This window comes from Vigna unguiculata, chromosome 11, assembly GCF_004118075.2.
Source record: "Vigna unguiculata cultivar IT97K-499-35 chromosome 11, ASM411807v1, whole genome shotgun sequence".
Lineage (NCBI taxonomy): Eukaryota > Viridiplantae > Streptophyta > Magnoliopsida > Fabales > Fabaceae > Vigna > Vigna unguiculata.
Window position 1 is genome coordinate 31,245,157 of NC_040289.1, and position 22,085 is coordinate 31,267,241.

Below are 22,085 nucleotides of genomic sequence, written 5' to 3' on the forward strand. Positions count from 1 at the left end.
AAACATTTCGCCTGAACTGGTTAACCTGGATCAAGTTCACAAGGATGACTTGAGGGGGAGAAACGACAGAGATTGGGTAGCGCATCATCACTAGTGAATTGCAATTTAGAATGATAAAAAAAATCAGATCATTCAAGGTACACCGTTCAGTGGAAACAACCATTTGCGTGATCAAACACCGTACACGCAGTGGTACATAAACCACATTATCCGCTATATATCTCCATCGACAGAATCTTCTGACGATGAGGTTAGTTTTACTACAATGTTGTACATATGTTTATCATGTATAATTATTCATGGCAATAACCCTGCTATTTATTTTACAGTATGATATGTCACAAGAACCTTTACAGCCTACTTCACAACCCTACACTGGCCATGTTGGGTCTTCTCCAGATTTTATACATCATCCCAACCAATTTTTGGGACAGTCGCCTATGGTCAGGGTCAAATGTTTGGACATTTACATCCTCAATTTGGCAACCCATCAAACACCTCATTCCAACACGTCCCTTCCTCATATGGTTTCTTCCTGCATCAGTCAAGTTATGGTGTTGGTCCATCACATATGTTTGGCACCACAACCATGACACCATCTGCCAATTATCAGGATCTTCATCATCAATGCCATTCTATCATCCGCCAATGCCTTCCCAATCGCCACAAATAACGGTTCACCATGCCCAAAATCCCCAAAGTCATCAAGATGAAGATGATGATGGTGATGATGATGATCAACCACAACAACAACAACCACCAAGACGACCCAACAGACCCAGAAGACGACCAACATGTGGAACTGGAAGACATAGATGACTGTCTTATTAATTTCTATTAACTTAATTATTGTATTTTAATTTTTAATCAATGTTAAAATATATTAATGTGTATTTTTTTATTTCAATTTATTATTTTTTTTTACCACTTATTGTTCCAAAAAAAAACCTAAAAGTGAAGTTATCAACTATGAAGACGACTTCACTGTGGACATGACCAGAAACCGGACTCGTCCATGATGACTTTGTTTTTTTTTTAAAAAAATATGAAACTGATTGGATGGAGGATGACTTCTCCTTAAATGTCGTCCTCCATCCTAACGACTTGACCCTATTCTACAAAAAAAAAAAAAAAAACCACTTTTTACAAATTCGAGTTAAAATGGAACCACAAATACAAAACCCTACTAACTAGAGCCTATAAATTCACAAAATATTCAAAATTATTACTATATTTTTATATGTTTCAGTTTTCTGAAAACTAAAGCATACAAATGAAAAATTCACTAGTGTGATTTTACTGTAGAAAATATTTATAAATGTGTAATTTTTTTTCTTAAACATCAATTTAATGATTTTACAATATATCTAACCATTTTTTTATTTTTTAGTGTATTTTTTAAAAATTTTAAAAAAGTTATATGATCAACAATAATATAAAACTTTATAGTTTTCTTCTATCTTTTATTTAATTTATGTACAAATCATTATAAATAATAACAAATTCTACTTTTAACAAATTATTTATTTACTATCATTAAAAATATAAAAAATGATAATTATATTGTAAAATTTTATATTCTTTTGTATTTTATTCATTTTTCCATAAATTACTACAACAATAACATTATTTTAAATCATATTATAAAACAAGAGTTATTTACCCTTAAATTATTTTCGGTGTTTCAACTTTCAAAACATATAAAGTTTAACTTGAATACTTTTATTTAAGTTTTTTTGTTAGGTAAAGTAAACTTTGGTTTGTTTGATGGTAGTTAATTTGTTTAGGGGTTTTGTCACCTTAGAGGGCAAGTGAGTTTATTATATTATTAACAAATAATAATTGTGTTTTGATAACAGAATTTAAGACTTAGAGATAAAAAGTAAAAAAATAAAATCTATAAAGTGTTGTATTTTGTTTACCTGTGAAGAATTACGGGAAGTGAATAATTTTTTTCACATAAAGTTTATTTTGCTAACATTTAAATTAATTTTCTCTAATTTAATTTTAACTGCTTTTTTTTTAATTTCTCCTTTTTTTCATAAAATAAAATAAAAAACCAAAAAAATATCAGAAAATTCTCTCAAAATCTGATCTTGGGACAACAAAATTCTGGAGAAGTTTTCAACTGAAAATATACAAAAAAATCAGAAAATCCTCTCAAAATCTGATCTTGGGACAACAAAGTTCTGAAGAAGTTTTCAACTGAGAATATACAAAAAAAAAAAAAAATCAGTTATGAATTTCCGAAAATATTAAGCTCGGTTCATTTGGAGAAATATTTTTTGAAAAGTATTATTCCCGAAAAATAAATAAAAATCTTATTAAATTTTTTTATTTATGAAAATTAGTTATGAGGGATTGATGTATGACCAGTACAAAGAAGGTGAGAATGGCTAAACAGGCATTCTTGTCACCTGTCACTGCACTCTATCGTGGCTGAGCTAATGAAATGGAATAGGAATATCGTGTTTACAAAAAGATAAATTAAAATACTCATCAAATAAAAAAAATATCCTTAAGACAAAAGGTTATCAAGCATTTTAGGAATGCCATGAAGAAAAAAGCAAAAGCCAATCTTCTTTATTAAATTTAAGTATGATCATGGATTGAATTTTGAATTTTAATGATTTTATTCATATTCATTTTGGATTTCAAATAATTGGATTAGATTTTCAATCCAAATCCATTTTTTCAGAAACAGTAGATTGAATTTTTTTTTAAATCTAGATCCAAATATTTGGATCAAGTTCAAAATCCAAAATCCAAAATCTATTTTTCATAAAATAAATTTAAATTGAATTTTCTAAAACTTGTGTCCATAGGGTCAACACCATTGAATTTGGTAGATTTTTTGTCACGGCCAACGATGTCAAATTTCAGTATAGGACGGACTCAGCAGACTTTCGGTCGGGACTGACAGCCGATCGAATTTTGGTCGAGCCCAACCAAATTTTTGTTAAGCTCGATTTGGTCGAATTCGGCCAAATTTTGGTTGGGGTCGACTCAGCCAAATTCGAATGAATTTCAGTCGAGGACGACGTGACAAAATTTTAGCCTATCCTAACAAAAAATATAAATTGAAAATTTGGATCGGATATTTTGAATTATCCATTTTGAAAATCTAGATTTGGAGAATGGATATCCAATCCATAAAATATATAAAATGTAAATCAGATTGAAATCCAAATCCAATAAAATAGATTTTAAATGGATTAGATTTTTTTAATAAAATGAATATTAAATGGATTGAATTAAAGAAAAAGTGGATTAGATGGTGAAAATTAGATTTTTTGTCCACCCCTAATTAAACTTATGTGTTCGTATATTATTTTTCTATCTCGATCCTCATTTTGTTAATTAATTTGAATGTGTCACTATATTGCTATATGATTTCCTGAAATTTCCCAAAGAACAAAAGGTTACGTATATTACTCTTACTTGAAGCTGGGAAAGCTAAATTAAAGAGAAAGAGGACGAGAGAGACCAAATCATAAAGTGATTATTACTTTGTTTAAAGTTAAAGACTTGAAAGTGGTACACAGGTGGATTTGCACAATCCATTTCGAAAGTGTTTCCCAGCACAAGACTTTGACATGATCCTCATTAATTAGTACCTAATCATTTCACTAATTTAGGAACATGTCTTCATTAAACCAATGATATGAATGATCAAAAGACACAACATGTTTTTCCAATCAGCCACAAACATGTAAAGTTCCTTTAGGTCAAGCTTTGTGGTGGTGATGTTACCCTAGTAGCTACCATAGAACTTGATTGAGTTTGAGGTTGATATCATGAGGGAGGAGGCTTTTCTGTACTTGCACGAGCGTGTGAGTGATGAATAATGAATATTCATATATTCATGCATGAATATTCATATATTCATGCATGAATATTCATTGTGCTTACGCAAGATTGTGCTCAAGCAAAAAAAAAAGAAAAGAAAGCCATTGTTTTGATGAATTGGAAGATGATATAGATGGACCCTCGAAGCTCCATTTGTAATAGGCAACATCAACAACACCAACACCATGATTACACCTTTTGGGATAAACTTTTGGGCTCAATTACCAACCATTTTCATTCTCCTTTTGGAACCTAATCCCATGTATATAATGCATTCTTTTTTATTGACTAGTAATAATAATATGTATATGCACATGATATAATATTATTATACATATGTAATGTATGTAACACCCAAGAAAAAAGCATCATCGTCCACGGGTATGATTTGAATTTGGAGACCCTACCCGAGAACCAAAGCGATGAGATTATTGGAGGCAGGAAAAGTGGTTCAAGGCTTTTTCCAAAGCTAGTACTTTTTACGGGAACAATTTTCTTTTGGTTGACACTTTGTGTTTGTCCTTTAAACTAATAATGCATGCATTGCTTTGCTCCTATCTCTCTCTCACTCTTGTTTTGTTTTCCCATCTTGCCCCACCACTCTGGTTTTCACTCTCCAACCTACTTCACACTACGTCTTACTTTGTCTTCTTGCGTATCAGAATATTCAGCGCAACGAATGCATATATATATAAAGTTATATGAATATGCAATATATATAAATCAATTTACTATTGTGAAATTGTGAAGAAGAATAGCAAAAGTTTTGTAATGGTGTGTGGCATTCCCATGTGAAATGCAAGAGTTGTGCTTGTCCAGATTAGAGATTGAGGAGTTTCGTATGTTTAAATAATGTTATCTTTAGAAAATGGTGTTAGTGTTGGCTGTCACGCATGAATATACAAGGAAAAACAGGTATCTGATGTGTACCAGAAGTTAGGTATTCACACTTTGCATGTTTGAATTTCATCACACACATGAATTTGGTTAAGTTATTTGCGTTAATGATAAGTGTTTGATGATTTAATTTGTAGCATAGTGTTAGAAAAATGTTTGAGTGGGAAAACCAAGGGTCCAGCACTGCAATCGCACCAAAAGCTTTTTCCCCATTCCTAGCAAAAACAAAAATATAACAGAAGAAGAAAGGACAAAGAGAGAAGAGAGATAATAAACTGATAAAATGAAAAGGACAGCACAAGGGGCCAAATATGTGGACAACTTTTTCTATTTTTTAATAATAATAATATTTAAACAGTTACTTATATTAAATATATTAGAACATATTCATAAATAAAATTGTTTTATACCTATACTAAAAGCTGTATAGGATTGCGAAGGTGGTTCCTCCTAGCTAGTGTGTCTGTGCCTGAAACGAATCTCGCTCCATTTCTGAAGAAGATTCCGTTGTTCTTTGGTTTTGTGATGAAATCGAATCACCCTCCATTATCCAATTATAAAATTCAGAAACAGGAAACAAAAGAAGAACTGTTTTTTCAATTTAAATTTTTATCCAAATTTCAAAATTAGAACTTTGAGCACTGATTTCTGACTAACTGATGTCTACTTTTTATCATGTGGATTGGGAAAACCGAATATTCAAATATTTGCTATAAACAAACAATTACTTAACTTGATTACGTTTAATTAAAATTTGCGAAAGATAAAATTCTAATTATCACGTTGAAAGCACACAACTATGAAGCTTTACTTGTGTAAACAGTTCTCAAACTATAAACACCAATCTCCGGGTTCTCTGAAAAGCAGAAACAAGTGAGAGAAAGAGCAGTGGCAGGGTCTAAAGTTAAACTAAGAAAATAAAATACTACAAACCTTTACCCAAACAATCCCTTCCCTCGGTCTTAGCACCTCTTCATCTTTTTTCTCCTTATCAGCATAGCATGCACTGTTGTTTTAGCAAACACGCTCCAATCAAATCATGGGTCTACCAATCTCAGACCAAATACTTGTGATATTTTGACAAAAAAGTGGGTTTTTTATATTTCTTTTTCCTACCATATAATATAACCAGACCAACTCCACTAGCATCGTCCCTTCAATCTCCCCTATAATTTTTCCAACCAAACCCACACCCCTCTTCCTTTTTCATTTTTCAACCCATCCCCATCTTCAACCCTTTTCCTCAAAATTCTATTTTTCCTCGAATCCCAAACAGAGCAAAACAACACCCCCAAAAAAATGCAATCATTCTCGCTCAGTCTCGCGTGCTATGCTTTTTTCACCTCAGTCCTTCTACTACAACGACAACCTTTTTCTCATGCCGGTTTACTGTCCGAGCCCGTGAGTGACCCGAACCAGCCTCTCGAACCGGGCCAATACCCCTCCTCCAACACGGTTCCCGCATTCCCGGTTCAGACCCAGACGCAGACCTGCCGGCTTGACCTCTCCAACGAGCTCTTCGGCGGAGTGAAGGACGCCTGCGGCAAGGACCTCGACCGGAGCCGCTGCTGCCCCGTCCTAGCCGCGTGGCTCTTCGCCGCACACGCCCGCTCTGCCCTCGAGGTCTCTGGCGCCCCACCGCCGGCCTCCGGCGACCTCCCCATGATGCCCGACGACTCCCAGAAGTGCGTCAACTCCCTCCAAGACTCGCTCCTCACTCGCAACATCCGAATCCCCCAACCCAACGCCACCTGCGACGCCATCCTCTGCTTCTGCGGCATCAGACTCCACCAAATAACATCCTTAACTTGCAACGCAGCGTTTAACGTTTCTCTCTCCCACAAAAACGCCACCCCCACCGCCGCCGTTCGCAACTTGGAAAACAATTGTCGCAACTCCTCTTACGCCGGTTGCACCAGATGCCTCGGTGCTCTACAAAAGGTACCTCGAATTATCATTACTTTGTCGCGAGATTTTCTTCACTTGCTCACACTGTTTTCACTCTTTACTCATCAATGTGGGACATCCAATATATTTTCATGCCGAAAATTACACCTTTCGGTAATTTTACTACCACATCATCACCTCTGAATGAGTCCCAATGCTATCTTAAAATTTAAACTTAACGCTAATTCAAATTTATAAATTCATTACACATTAAATTTTGCATGAAGTATTTATCTGGGTTGGATGCAAATGTTGGACGAAGCGGTGAGCTATCGACACAAAAAGTGAAGAGGAAAAAATAGTCTTGTTTTTTTGCCGACCAGGTTGACCTGCGAACATGACTTCCCATGTGCGTTTACGAATTATTAGAAACGTTTCCTTTTCATTGTTTCTTTCTCGGGTTTACTTTTGCTACATTGTTGAACCGTTTTCTGTTTGTCCGGAATCGCGTTTCACTGTGCAAGATGTGGTTTGGTGTAGAATGAATAGTTATAATGAAAATTTAACGCGGTTTTATAATTTTTTATTTGATTTTTGAAGGTGAAGGGTTACAAGAACGAGACAAAGGGTAGTGGAGGAAGCGAGAGGGTGAAGAAAATGTTCAACCGGGACTGTCAACTGATGGGGTTAACGTGGCTGCTTGCAAAGAACAAAACGGCGTACATACCCACCGTTTCGGCGGTGTTGCGCGCGATGATGTACAGTGCGCATCCGCATGAGTCGAAATGCAGTCCCGACCAGGAGAACATGCCGCTGGCCGTTGATTCGCTTCAGTTCGAGAGTGGAAAAGGCGCATCGCGGCCGTCGAAGTTTACGGTGACGGTTTTGCCCCTGGTGGTTCTGTTATTTTCATGTTTTGTGTAGAAGGGTCCACTAGGGTTGAATAGTTTGGGTAAGTGTCCTCTTCCTCTACTCTTCTCTTCTTCTTCTCTCTCACTGTCACGTGAAGTTGAGGTAGTGGACAAAAACATGCAAACGGGGTCGTTTGTTTGAATACAGTGGAGTGGAGGGTTTTGTCGCTGTAAATTTCAGAGTTGATTCACATGTCTGTGTACATGCGCTGGTGGTGCGGTGGTGTCACCAACTTACATAGAAAGAAGAGGTTTTTCTTTTTTCATTTCTTCCTCTCTCCCCATTTCTAATCTTAAAAAAAACAAATACATAGAAAATTTCTTATTTGAAATTGGACGAATACATTGTTATTGAAAAAGACTCCATTAATCCTTTACATTATTATGTTGGCACTTAATTAATTAATTATATTTCAAAATCGGCGCTTGAGTTTTGGGGAAACAAACAGCTCTATGTGAAATGGGTATGTTAAGAAATGCTTAAGGAATCAGCGATTTAGACGGAAAAATACAAACCAATAGGTTTACGTTGTTCAACGAAAGTTCAGTGATGAATTGAAATCCGAGTTTCCAATTTTCAAAGCAATATTTAAAATGGATAATTACCGATTCACGGGTTCAAATGCCGTTTTTCGAGTTTAATTAAATTAAGGATAATGAAAAAATAATAATAACGATGAAAATGAGGTGGAATGTCTGTCATTTTTGGGTGTGGGGGTGCATGTTAGGGCAACCAGGTATCCGATCAAGGCACAAGCTACAGTTGTACATTGTTGGGTTATAAAAGGTTATAAGATTATTAATCGTTTTGAAAAAAGAAATGTAGTTTTCTATGAAGATGTAATGGAGCCTTTGTTGGGAGGAAGAATGAATGTGTAAATCAGTAATATTTGCTGGTGGTTTCAAAGGAATTATCTTATTTATTATACTAAAACAAAAAAGGATTATCAATAAATTTATTTCTGCAAATAATTAAATGACCACTAACGTTAAAGACAATGTATTGCATTAATCTTCTTCTAGCCTTTTGCAATGAGCTATTCCAGGTTAGATCTAATCTTTACTTATTATCAAATTATACAAGTTAAATAAGTTCACCCAAAAAATAAAATAATTATAATTTCATCTAATATTGTTTGATTCTCTATAATTTAGTTATATAAAGTAAGATAACTTAGTTTCCATAATTTGGAAAATATTCGTGGTAATGACTAGAGTATTTTTTTTTAATGAATTTAATTATTGTTGCATCACTATTTTGTTATTTTAGTTCATATAATTTAGTCTTAGGAATAAATATCACTAGATTAAAATAATGTCATCTTGACCAATAATTTTTGGAGAGTCAAAATAATACACTTAAACATTTATAGTTTTTAAATTGTATTTGATATGGACTCTATTTTAAATAAGTTCTTTTAATCTTATCTATTGTAGTAGTTGGATCTTTCCATATTTAAGGATGTTTTCCTTAGTCACAATCCAAAGAATTAATATCAAACTCTTCACTTGTAATTCTTTGAATCTTAAGAAAAATTTCTCTTATAATTCTTTGAATCTCAAGAAAAATTCCTCTAATTGAACACTCATTAGTATCATGTTTCAGAATATATAAAAAAGTTGAATCTATTTCGTTTTCATCTTCACTAATAACTTCCTTTAATCACTCTCACAAAATGAATTTATTCTTTTATTCTTCATCAATATACCTATTTTGTTTTGTTAAGTTCAAATTAAAAAAATAATTTGTCATAATCTAATCGAAAATTCAAAGACGAATTCCTAAAAGAAAACTTTATGATAATCAAGTCACAATTAAAAAATGGTTATGCAAAAAACATATTACATTATTTTTTCTTCTATATTCATAAAAAAATAAATATACAACAACTCATAAAAAATGTTAATTATTAAATTAATATTTTTTATGAAGTGAGACAAAAGAGAGTTATTTTTTTTTCTTCAAGAATATAAGAGAACATATGAGAAATGAGAGAAAAAATAGTGAGTTTGTGTCTAACTTGATAATGAAATTTTCTTTTATTCTTTATTGATAAAGAAAAAATAGTGAGTTTGTGTCTAACTATTTTTTGGTCCCTAAATAGTCAGAAACAAAAACAAAACAATGATAAAGAAAATAAAAAGAAAATCTTAATACATTTTTTTATTCTTTATTATATTTAATTTTATGTTTTATTATTTATTAACATTAAATGTGGTAATTTATAAATATACTTAATTTAATTTCCATTAATTTCCAATATAGACTTCATATAATTTAAAGTTTGCAATTTTTTTAAATTTAAATATATAAATTAAAAAAATTAAGGGGCCATGGCACCCTGCCTCTTAAAAAGTCCACCACTAGAACTAAAAATAAAATTTTAGATGTAAAGTTAAGATGAATGTAATTTTACAAAGTTATTGTGATAAAGGTGATGTTTATGTTCATTTATATATTATAATTTGATTTTATGTTTAGTCATACAAGTTTTCAACACATGTTCATACAAAGAATTAGACACCTCAAATATAAAACTCTAAAAAAATTTGATATTGGATGATATGAAACCCAACAAACTTAATCATGATAGATGTTAAATGATTTTGATACCATTTTAAAAAAAAGTATAATTTATGTTTAACTTAGTCCAATAAAATTGACTTGTAAATTAATATTTGTATCCCAACATTTTAACTTTTATTCATTTGTTACAAATTTTTAGTGACATGCAACTATTGGAATGAAACACATTATAGCTTATGTCCAAATGTGGAAAAAACATTTTGTAACATTAACATTTAGAATAGTTGACAAGTTAGACTAGATTGGTTTATAGAACTTTTATATTTTTTTTTATCAAACTTTTCTTAGAAGATAAGTATTTTATTTTATATTTATTAAACGGTTTATGATTACAAAATGAATATGTTTACAATTTTTTTTCAAGATTGTGGAATAACCATATTTAAGATCTCATTTTTTTTAAATGTAACATTTTTAACGACAATTCATATCAAAACTGTAGTTGTAAGTGACTTTTAACGACGATTCTTGATAAAATCATCTTTGTTTCCTTGTCCAAACTTTTTTCTTTGCTTTTGGTATTCTGTGACAATTTTTTTTAAATTGTCGTTATTTGTGTACATATGATGTCAATTCTAACGACGAACCATCATTGTTTTCCATGTATTGGTGACGGTTAGAACTATCATCGATTTTTCCTACTTTCAATAATAACTTGATTAATAAGGATTAAATACATCTTTAAATGCCTTATTTCACCGTCCTTGGAAGCCATTTCTACAATAGGGTTGATTGAATGCCTTTAAATATTAGAAATCTAAAATCCTGCACCTTGGACAAAAATTCAATCATCATAGTTGAGAAATCATATAGTATTTGAAATTATTAGCTTCTAAACTCAAAGAATTGATTTAGAATTAACCAAATACTTTTAGGAACAATAAAATATGTTAAATAAATAATAGATCAATAATAATACAGTAAAAAAGATTAGTGAATCAATCTCAACATGTTTATGTTTATCGATTCATTTAAATCTCATTCGATTTTTATCTTACTTGTTCATTATAATCTCTCAAAACACTATTTTATTGAAATTCAAAAATAAATTTGAGTTACAGGAATGTGTGAACAAATCCTTATGAAGCCCATACTTATTTTGTATTACTAATAATCGAGTGCAGTTGTGGAAAATTAGACAATATACAACATCAACAAAGAACGACAATCATAAATTAATTTAATTTTTTAGGTCAAGAAGAAAATTAGCTTATACATTGAAAAAGGTCAATTATGGTGAGTCGTTCTGATTCGTCCCTCTTAGCATGTCAATTGGTAATTCTTAAATGATTAAAAATTTATAAAAAAATTACGTTTAATCTTTTTATAATTGACTTTTACAATTTGTCTGATCTTAAAAAAATAAAAATATATTTATTATTATTGCTAGTTTATTTTGTAAATTAATTTCTCTAAAATAATAATATTAATTAACGTTTATAATAAATTATTAAAATATTTATATATTTAATTAACTTTATAAAATAAATAAGGTAAACTATTTATTAGCCGATTCTTAGACCAGATCAATCTATTGCTTTTACTTCCTGTACCTCCATAATTTCTTTACACACTCCCTCAAAGTTTTGAAATGACTATTTTATCTTCTAAAAATGATTTCTAAATTATATATTTCAGGAACTTTTCAGAATAAGCATTTTTAAATTTTTGACACTATTTTTAAAACAAATTTTTCAAAACGGAATTTTTAGAACTTAAATTTCGAAATGAAATTTCTGGAACATATGAAATGTGTTTTAAGATTTTTGAAAAACAAAAAATTTTCAAAACTCATAGAATGCTTTCCGGAATACCCATATTCACAAAACATGAAATATGCTATAAAAAAAAAAAAGGTGTCAACGAGTTTTTTTTTTTTTTTTTTTTCCGTAGATTCTCCCTTATTTCTTTACAGTGTTCTTCCTCTCTTCTTCCACTGTGGCAGGGTCAAATGGGGAGAAGTAGCAGAGTGGTGAAGGACATTTGAATCTTTTCCTAGTATTATGAGAGTGTAGTTAGTATTTATAGGAGTGTATGAAGTAATAGCCTTCATCATCTATTGTCAAGAATGAGAGAAAGCTTCTTTCTGCACTTCCATGCACCTCTATATATTTGAAAATCTAATTTTATTGTTTTTATTTATTTATTTATTTTGAGTTTCAAAATGTATAATTCAAAAATGTTAAATGAAGCGCCGATTGATGATGGGGGAGATAAATAAGGATTGATTTCAAAAATAATTGCAGTGAAATTCTCTTTCTCTTTCAACTGAGCTAGAAAGTGCTCTAAACAAACGATAAAGTATGTTTTTGAATAATGAATACCTAACACTTAAATTCTATATTTTGAAAGAACAAGCATAGAATCTGAACTCTGTCATTTCTCTAGTTTGGCTTTTGGTTAAGATTTCACCACCCTTTCCCAATTAACCACAACCAGTCAAGTGTTACACCTGCAAAAATACCTGCAAGAAGAAACAACACCAACACGTTTCCCAAAGCATTTTGTTCTGGTCCCTGCAAACATAAAAAAAAAAAATGCACAACATTAATCGATCTGAATACGAACTTAGAAAACCCCAAAAAGTTGTGGCTGTTTAACAAACCTACCATGTAACCTTTGGGTGCTGAAGTGAGAACACAAACAGTGAGGTAACCGTTGGTTAACCCTAAAAGGGATGTCAACATTATCATCCACCCCTGTGTGCCATACTTTGCAGTAAAATAAAACGCCGGAACAAACAGAAGGCGACCAACAATGACTATAGTGAGCATTTTTCGGGACTCCATCTTCAGACTTTCCAACAGTGGAATGTATCTTCCAATCAGATCACACACATTGTACATAGCGATTAACACAAGAGCATACCTAAAACAATTCCAAACCGGAAATATAACACAATAAAACATGAGTTCAGTTCGCATGAAAAAGATTTCATCTCCTAAAAGATACAAATATAAATGAAGTAAAAATTAATGAAAATACCATGAGCCTAAACTGTGTGATCCGGTATCTTCTGATAAGAATCCGGGGAAAATTGATAGTGTAAGTGCGTATATTAGGAACAAATCGAGTGCGTAATCAATGTTTTCTAATAACAGTTGCTTAGTCCCTTTGCGCTCTAATTGTTTGCCCTCTTTGACCTGAAAAAAAGTGCTTTCATTGTAAACTGAAACTCGAATGAATAAGAACATATTGTGATTTGAAACATTGAAAAGAAAAGAAACAGTACTCTTATCGATGAGGTCTGAATGCCAGCTTCAGCAAGGTCAGATGAAACAGCGTTTGATCCTTCAAATGCTACTTTTGAACGGTAGTACTTCACAATTGGTAATTTAGGAAACACAAATGCATATAGAAGAACACAGAGAAGCTCAAAGAATGTTGATATGGAAAAGAACAAAACTGCAGGCAGGTAGAATGACAACCGATCAATATAAACTTTGTAAGAGTCATGTACTGCAACAATATTTATAGCCTAAATTTAAATGACATCAATCATCACAATTTTTCAGTGAAGGCAATTTTTCAGAGTAATGTACAGTGAGTTGTGATCAAAATAAACCACATGACGAATATACGTTCATTATCAAATGTCTTAAGCTATGGAGAGTAGAACTTACTGGCTCCTTTGTGAAGACCATTCTTAGAATTCTTAAATGCTGCTTTTGTAATCAACCTCAAAGCAGATGTTAGTGCACCAGATGCTGCTGCACCAGCAAGGAAAGACTACAGCAATAAAACCATGTAAGAAGAGAAAAACAATGCATAGCTTGAAGGAAATTTTCAAAACTTCATAGTAATTCCATGGCTAATGCAAACCTGAATGAATTCTGGAAGCATGTAAGATAGCTCTCCCACCATTCCACCTTGCGTGTGAGCATCTGCTACTCCAAATGCACCACTAACTATGCATATACCTACAAAAGTTCCAAGTCCTCCTTGACCAGATGATGCTAAATCCAACTATGGCAGAAGCAAAAGTCAAAACCACATTATCAAGTGATTGAATTAGAATTGCTTAATTTTAGGAAAATGATTCTGAACCTAATCACATGAAATCAATTAGGTAAGTGAATGAGACTTACAAGTAACACTGCCAAAGTGCTTATGAAGAAAAGAGTGTATCCAAATAGGTTTCTTATCCTTGTATTGATTCTATCCCCTTTGTAAGCCAGTATTGCCAGTGTTCCAACCGCAAATGGCTGATATACAAGAGTCAGAACCCTAGAGGGGTGGTATTTCTGCATAAACAGAACAGAAAATAAAATTTGAAGTAGTATAAATTGGTATAGTAATCAGATGAAAAGAAAAATATAACATATATGAATTACCGGAAACAAGTAAATATAGTAATCTTCTATAGTCAGCATACTGTTCCATGAGAAAAGGCACCCATTTCCAAGAAGCCAACACACTACTATTGCAGCAAATTTTCCCTGTTAATGGCAAAGAATTTAAGTGAAGAAATAATGCATATTTATTTGTTTCTGAAACTAAAGTAATAAAAAACAAATAAAGCACCTCAATAGGCCTTAGAGGCTCACTGTTCTCCATGGCTGCCAGAAAACAAATTAGAATTTCTTCTCTTATATTGTATCAACCTCTGCAACAAGCCAGAAAACAAAACTGTACTTTTTCTTAGCAATGATATTTTCACAGAAAACCCATTAAACCGATGCAATGATATTTTCACAGATGCATACTATGTCGTATATTTCTCGTTTTCTATGTATGGAAATAACACATAGGTGTGCATTATGATGTTCCTAAGAAGAAATCAAAGAAAGATGAAACCAAAAATAGGAAAAAGTGAGAGATCATACTCTATTAAACAAAACACAGCTCAGAGAGAGAGAGAGAGTGAAAGTGGAAGAGAGAGATTATAGAATGTTCTTATAGGTGCAGCAGGTGGGGTTGGAAACAGAATCTAAATATGTGATCTTTTGGGTATGTAACTCAAAAGGGTTGTTTTGGATCCCTGTTTATGTTTTTGTATCTCTCAAAATCTCATCAAAGTCAAATAAATTTGTCGTGTGTCTTCTTTTGAGTACAATATGAGAAAGTGTTTAGCCACAAGATTGATTACTCGTGGATAGAAAAAAAAGGGTTTGAAACCGATCTATACGTTTTCAAACTTGTTCTGCACCTCATTTTATAATTTCGTTACAAAATTATTCCCGTTGTAAGCTTTTATTATTAAGGTATTTTTACTTTTATTTATTTGTTTATTTAGTGTTTTAGCTTTTCATCCTGTTTTTCAAAAGATAGATATATTTGCATTCAAATTAAAAAAAATTAATAATTCATAAAAATCATAAGATTAAAAAAATATAAGAAATTGGTTTGAACACATTCATTCTATTATTGATAGTTGGATTGTGTTGAATTCATGATATGCTGAGACCATGTTATCGAATGAATACAAATTGAGTCAAGTTTTATCCTCGCTCAACACGCGTCCACACGTAACACTACTATAATAATAATAATAATTTTAATTATTATATAGATATAGATATATTCGTAAAAGTATAATAAATTCAAAATTATACATATTTCGTAATGAGTCCATTTACGTAGCACCTTGCAAAGAATCGTGAAAAAAATGCCTTTAAAGGTAGTATTATACATAGATCTTGTGAACTATGTTCATGAAAAATATATATTTTTTCTATTATTCTCCAATATTATACATTTGAATTATCATCTTACAAGAAACTAATTTTATAAGTAATTATTAATAAGCATGTAGAAAGGAATAAATTAGAGGAAGAAAATATTATTAAAGAATTTTTAGTTATTTTCAAATAAGTATTATTAACAATGTTTTAATGTACAATTTTTGTCTTCAGTTTAAATTGAATTTCAATGTTTACTTAGAATTAACTATTTATTAAAGTAATCTTACATCATAGTGTATTCTATTTACCATAAATTCAAAACATCAATTATATATTAAAAGTATATTAATTATAGGTTTTAGTTATTGTTCTTACTTGAATTTTTTTTAATAGATTCGAAATGATTGGACTTATCACCAATTTGTATTCGAGTTCCCATCGTCCAAAAATGGAGGAATTTGTGAGTATGAAAATAAATAATGAGTATTGAGTTTATATACTTAACGTGTTATCATGTATTCATATGTTTTCGTGAGCATGTCAGTATAACGATATAAGAGCAAGATATAATTAACCGATATAATAATTTATTCAGTTTGTTATAACATAGATTCTGTTTATATTATCATAAATATAATCTGTTTTATATGTTAAAGATGTTAATATTTCAATAACTTGAATCCCATACTTATTGGACCGTTTTTTACCCGACAATAATAATAGATTTTAGGCCGATCTATACAGTTATAATATAATTTAAATATTAAAAGTAATTATTTATTATAATTTAGTTATATCAACGCAAACATTTATCTTATATATTGCGACAAAAATAATTTTCAAAGAAAAATACTAAACTTGTTTTTTTAAAATATTTCTTGAAAAATAAAGCAATATTTATTACATAAGCACTAATACCCTCTCGAATCACAATGAGTTATGTTGTCAACTGAATTATGATATAATTTGTATTGAAGATTTGAATTTGATGTTATTCAATAAGTTTTCTTTTATGAAATTAACAAAATTTATTTCATTCAATATTTTATATATCTAAATGTTTTAGGGGTATTATTTTTTGAGTTAAAATTATAAAATAGTCTATTAATAATATGTGTATGACTAATGATATAATGGTCATGAAAGGTTATTGTGTATATATTTTTTAAAGTTACAAAAAAGACTATAGTCACCATTTATAAAGGATATAATATTATATTTAGAATTAAGATTTTATTTTCTCTTCATCTCGTTATCAGAAAATAAAAATGGCTTCTAAAATCTTCTATATTTAAAAGATCACATACCTCGTTGAGGTATATCATTATATTATATTATATTATATTATATTATATTATATTATATAACCTATTTTAATGTTATCTGTTGAATTTATTATGTAATAGAATATCTATCTCGTTTATTCTAATGTTCCAAATTTATAAATCAAAAGTAAAACATATAATAATATAAACCTTAGTTTGATTTTATAAAAGTAAATCAGATTTAAATTTCACTTTTTTTAATAACATTGGTTTTATAAGTAGTTGATTGTAAATTATATTTGTCCATCGGAAATTTTACTACTAATGAAAATTTGTCACGTTATTATATTCTTAAAAGTTGAAAGCTTGATTGGACATATTATTAAAAGTGAGATTAAATAAAAAAATAAATAAATAACAGGACTATAAAAATAATAAGCTTAACTTTAGTTAAATTTCAATCCTGATTGAACCAGCAAGGACCAATTTAATCACTCATTCAGTTTTAAAAGCAATGAGTAGTATAACGATCAATACACATGGAACGAAGGCGGTGTTTCTGCTACCTTTTACGTAAAGCATGGATATTTTGATACATAGAAAAAACACCAATTTCATACTTCAAAATAATAATATTTTAATTACATTATTTTATTTTTTTACTTTAAAGTTTGAATATATCTTATTATATTATTAAAGTGGTGGTCACGTATTTTTAAGAACATCAAACTATTATTTTTCAGACACAGATTCACAATAGCTTTTAGGTTATCATTCAACACCATACAAGATAGTGTCCTATTGTTCTTTGATCTTTAAGTGAATTTATCTCGAAATAGCGTTGATTTATACAGACTTAGCAATAAGTATGTGTAGAAAAGAAGTAAAAAGGTAAAATGAATAAACTTCTTTTTTAATAAACTTATACAACTATCATTTTACAAGTTAGCCCGTATAATTTTTCCATAAATACGAAATATATTTTAGTTTATAAGTTTAAATTATTTTACTTATTTATTTATAGTGTTCAAAATTTTATCTATATTATATTACAATTTTCTGGACGGAAGAACAATCCCATTAACGATAATTAAATATTCAACGTTGATAGAGGATAGTATACCAAACCATAGAACTTTGAATGCTTTGTAAGTTAAAACATCATAGGGCAAAAAGGAATCTATACAATATACAATTTAAACCATTACAAATAGCAAAAGTTTCAAAATCAAACAAACAAAGAAAAAAAAAATTAACCATAAATTGAAACACTTAAATTGTAACAAGTGGCAACTCCAGTACACAACGAGTGGCTCATCTAATGAATGACACGTCACAATTCTTTCTTTAACATACTAACTTCTATTATTCATTAAACTTCTTCACCGTCCTACAGAAATTGTCATCTATGGTCCACACACGATGATTATTAATGAAATTAATATAACATTAATTCATAATTTTTGGAAAGCCAATTAATATTAGTTTTTAATGAATATTTAAATTTAAACTAATTTAAATTTAGTGAATATACATAGATATTAATTTATTTAAATATAAAAAATTATATATATTTATTGATTACTAATTTATTTATTAATTATTGAGTCTTGATTATTGTATAAGTTAAATATTACATTTTAACTACAATTGAATGACTTAATTACATTACAATTTTTTACATTTTAATTACAATCGAATGAATTAACTACTTTACTTTTTGTATGGTTCTTATTATTATTTTACAAAAAATTAGGCTTTTTAGTATGTATTTAGAAAACTGATTTCCATTTACTATGTTTAAAGCAAAATTAATTTTATTTGAAAGTAAATTATCTGTCATGTTTTCTCTTCATCCAAGACCACTGAACATCTATACGAAGCTAGTAATCCTACCCTTCTCAACACATTCATCAATATATCTTCTCTGTTATTCTCTAATTTCTTTCGCAGTAAAGAAAATTGGTGTAAATCTTTCAATTAGGAATTCTTTGATTCTTTGATGTATCGACTCTCTCTCTAAGACCGTTGGACATAGGGATGTCAAAAATATCTATACCCGTAGGTATCCGCAGATAAAATCTGCAATGGATAGAAAATGGATTTTGAAAATAGATATCCGCTATCCGCGGATACGGATATTTTTGATACCCACATGTTAACAGGACGGGTACTGGTATAATAGTATTCGTACCCGTGGATACCCGTACCCACTAAACTTACATCCCTTGACATTCTTTTCTTCCCTTTCTTTGAAATTGAGCATATACATCAAACCTTTTATAGACAATGACGTTTATGGTATGCTTGTTGCCAAATGATGGAATCAAAATAAGAATACTTAGCACGTGGCAATTGAGGTTTATTATTTGTTTATTTTGTATATTTTTTAGAATTAATTGGAGAAAGTGAATTTGTTGATCAAAACACTGACTAAATAATTTTCATTGTGTTGAATATCATTTCATATTTACTTGTACAATTATTTGGACTTGTATCAACTTGAGTTTATTTAAACTTCATTTAAAATTTATGATAGTGATGTATTTTATTTTATTTTATTTGAATTTGTGATTAAATATTTGTTTTTTAAATAATTTTGCAAATACCCGCGAGTACCCGTGGATACCCGTGAATATGAAAAAAATAGGCGGGTACCCGCATAATGGATACCCGACGAATATAGGTATGGGTATGGGACAGATATTTATCCAACGAGTAGGGTACGAGGGAGCTAGTACTCGTACCCTACCCGCCCGTTAACATCCCTAGTTGCACACATCTACGAAGCTGGCATCCAAAATAAATTTTATAATTTTTTAGTGAATTATTTTAAACCTCTAAACAATTTTTACATATTCATAATCTATTAAAACGTTAGTATTAATAATAATAAAAATAATAAAAATGTAATATAATAGAATAAATAATTAATTAATAGCATTATTAACAAATTTAATAATAAAAACAATAATATGTCAAATTATAATATAAATATCAAATTTAAATAAGCAATCTAAAAAATAATTTTAATAATATAGCTATATCATAAAAAGTGAAATTTGAAATTGTAAAATATTGTGAATGTGACATCCCATTCAACTAAATTAAATTTACTAAATAACGATATCACATAATTATAATATTAAAAGAGCATACACAGAGAATAGTATATAAGAATTCACCGTTTACAGTCATCCATAAATATACTTAATATATTTAAAAGAGAAGTTAGGGCTCAAAACAGATGCCCATAACAAAATATGAAAAAGGAAATCACAAGAAAAAGCTAAGAAAATTGTTCTTCAAAAGGAGCTCTAAACGAGCTAATACCCAATTGGACCAACTAAACAACCTCGTTCCCACCATCACTGTAATCACCAGGGGTTCTCTCATCTGCTCACATCAATAAATTAATGATCATTGCAAAAGCATAAAGCCATACACAAAATAGAACACACAAAACAGAAAGGGTAAGCTAGAATAACAAAATAATTTTGAGCATGATATAGCAAACAAATACTTGAAACAGTTCACAAGCATGCAACAAGGTAGGCACACAATCATGTTATAGCAAACAAACATGACACTATGACTCAATTATCCGGATACATATAATAAGATCGGATTCACTGGACGCTTGCACTTGTGGTGGCCTCTGCTACTCTGCAGAGCCATTGCCAATGGGTTTCACCTACCACACACAAGGTTAGCCTTCAAGCATCTAAGGCCATTATCCTGCCAAAGACTAAGGCCTCTCGCTACTCTCACCACTTGGATCAGTTTGCTCTACGTGAGACTAACTGATCCTTTAGAGTTTTGGGATGTGATCCTTACTTGAATCCTTACCTTAATTATATACACTATACATTACCATGAAATCTCCTCACGAGACTCATGGAATTACGTCTATCTCACACCAAATTCATGTTCCTCATGCCATAACCACCACTTTTATCTCAAACATCCAATTCTCATGTCAAAACACCACTAACCAACAATTTCATGCCTTAATTCATTCCAGGCATACCAATTTCAGTTCTTACACACCAAATAACACATGCATATTCACATATTTCATGCATTTTCAAGATAAACAACCAGCCATAATTTAATTGGTAAAGTAAAGCACAAACATGCATTGTTCTCGCCTAGGCTAGAAACCTTCGCCCAAGTGACAAGGACTGTCTCGCTTAAGCTACACTCTCTCGCCTGAACGAGCGTGTTACAGTGGTACTCTGCGAGCTCTCGCTTGGGCGAGACCTTTTCGTTTGAGCGATATCACTCTTCGCCCAAAACAAAAGTCCCTTGTCTGGGCTAAGATTCAAGCAGAAAACACATGGGTTCCTCACGAGTTCTTGCTTAGGCGAGACACTCTCGCCTGAGCGAGATGATTTTTCGCCCAAAACAAGGGCTCTTCGCCTGAGCGAGATGCTCGAGCAGAACCAGGGCAAGCTTCTACTACTCTTGCCTAGGCAATACGAGCTCACTTGGGCGAGAATATCAGTTATCACCACTGTTCACGCATGCAGGGCAGAAACACAAGCCAAGGTAACACCCAGAAACTCAAACCAGACATTTTCACACAATCATCATCATTATTCAACCATAAAAAACGTGAAACAGACCAAAAGCATGCAAAATAAATTAAAACGTGCAAAAACCTAGCTTCCCTTACCTACTTAGATGCTAGCAAACGCAAACAGGTCCGTAACTAAGGAGCACCATAGCTCTAAGAACTAGGGTAGTGAGTTAAAACGTGGAAACCAGGACAAAACAAGGGTAAGAGGTTAAACCCTAACCAAACTCCAAGAACTAGATTCAACTTACTTGGAGGTGGAATGGACTTAGCTAGCTTGTAGAGGCACGTGAGTGAAACCCTAGCAGGGCTCAAGCCTAACAGAGCTCCTGCTTCAGAAAGTTGAGAGGGAGAGAGCTATTTTTAGAAATGAGACACAAATGAGAAATTATGGTTGGACAAGAGTTTTGGGGTCCTAAATGGACTGATCTTGAACCTTCTAACAAAGCCAGACCCAAAATGCTTTTAGAGCATAAAAAAAGATGG

General features: G+C 31.1%; 2 protein-coding genes across 3 annotated transcripts; one reads left to right on the plus strand and one right to left on the minus strand.

Annotated features, from left to right (window-relative positions):
* The first annotated feature begins 5,636 nt into the window (after window positions 1–5,636).
* On the plus strand, window positions 5,637–7,876 carry LOC114168124 (uncharacterized GPI-anchored protein At4g28100-like). Its single transcript, XM_028052846.1, has 2 exons — window positions 5,637–6,687; window positions 7,234–7,876. The coding sequence occupies exons 1-2, from the start codon at window positions 6,046–6,048 to the stop codon at window positions 7,555–7,557; spliced, it is 966 nt and encodes a 321-aa protein (XP_027908647.1). The 5' UTR covers window positions 5,637–6,045; the 3' UTR covers window positions 7,558–7,876.
* Window positions 7,877–12,343: 4,467 nt separating this feature from the next.
* Window positions 12,344–15,263, minus strand: LOC114170622 (equilibrative nucleotide transporter 3-like). 2 transcript variants are annotated; one of them, XM_028056137.1, is made up of 10 exons: window positions 14,958–15,263; window positions 14,656–14,737; window positions 14,466–14,570; window positions 14,220–14,375; window positions 13,954–14,097; window positions 13,755–13,860; window positions 13,364–13,536; window positions 13,117–13,274; window positions 12,741–12,999; window positions 12,344–12,647 (listed from the first exon to the last, which is right to left on the minus strand). In XM_028056137.1, the coding sequence occupies exons 2-10, from the start codon at window positions 14,686–14,688 to the stop codon at window positions 12,540–12,542; spliced, it is 1,242 nt and encodes a 413-aa protein (XP_027911938.1). In that variant the 5' UTR covers window positions 14,689–14,737; window positions 14,958–15,263; the 3' UTR covers window positions 12,344–12,539. The 2 variants fall into 2 exon arrangements, with proteins under 2 accessions (XP_027911938.1, XP_027911937.1); XM_028056136.1 differs by having other exon boundaries at window positions 14,656–14,760.
* Window positions 15,264–22,085: the final 6,822 nt, after the last annotated feature.

Coding starts and splice junctions, on each gene's coding strand:
- LOC114168124 (XM_028052846.1), top strand. CDS start 6,046: ATGCAATCATTCTCGCTCAGTCTCGCGTGCTATGCTTTTTTCACCTCA. Junction 6,688..7,233: donor GCCTCGGTGCTCTACAAAAG/GTACCTCGAATT, acceptor TGATTTTTGAAG/GTGAAGGGTTACAAGAACGA.
- LOC114170622 (XM_028056137.1), bottom strand. CDS start 14,688: ATGGAGAACAGTGAGCCTCTAAGGCCTATTGAG. Junction 13,537..13,754: donor TGGTCTTCACAAAGGAGCCA/GTAAGTTCTACT, acceptor ACCTGCCTGCAG/TTTTGTTCTTTTCCATATCA. Junction 13,000..13,116: donor TCACACAGTTTAGGCTCATG/GTATTTTCATTA, acceptor GAATTGTTTTAG/GTATGCTCTTGTGTTAATCG.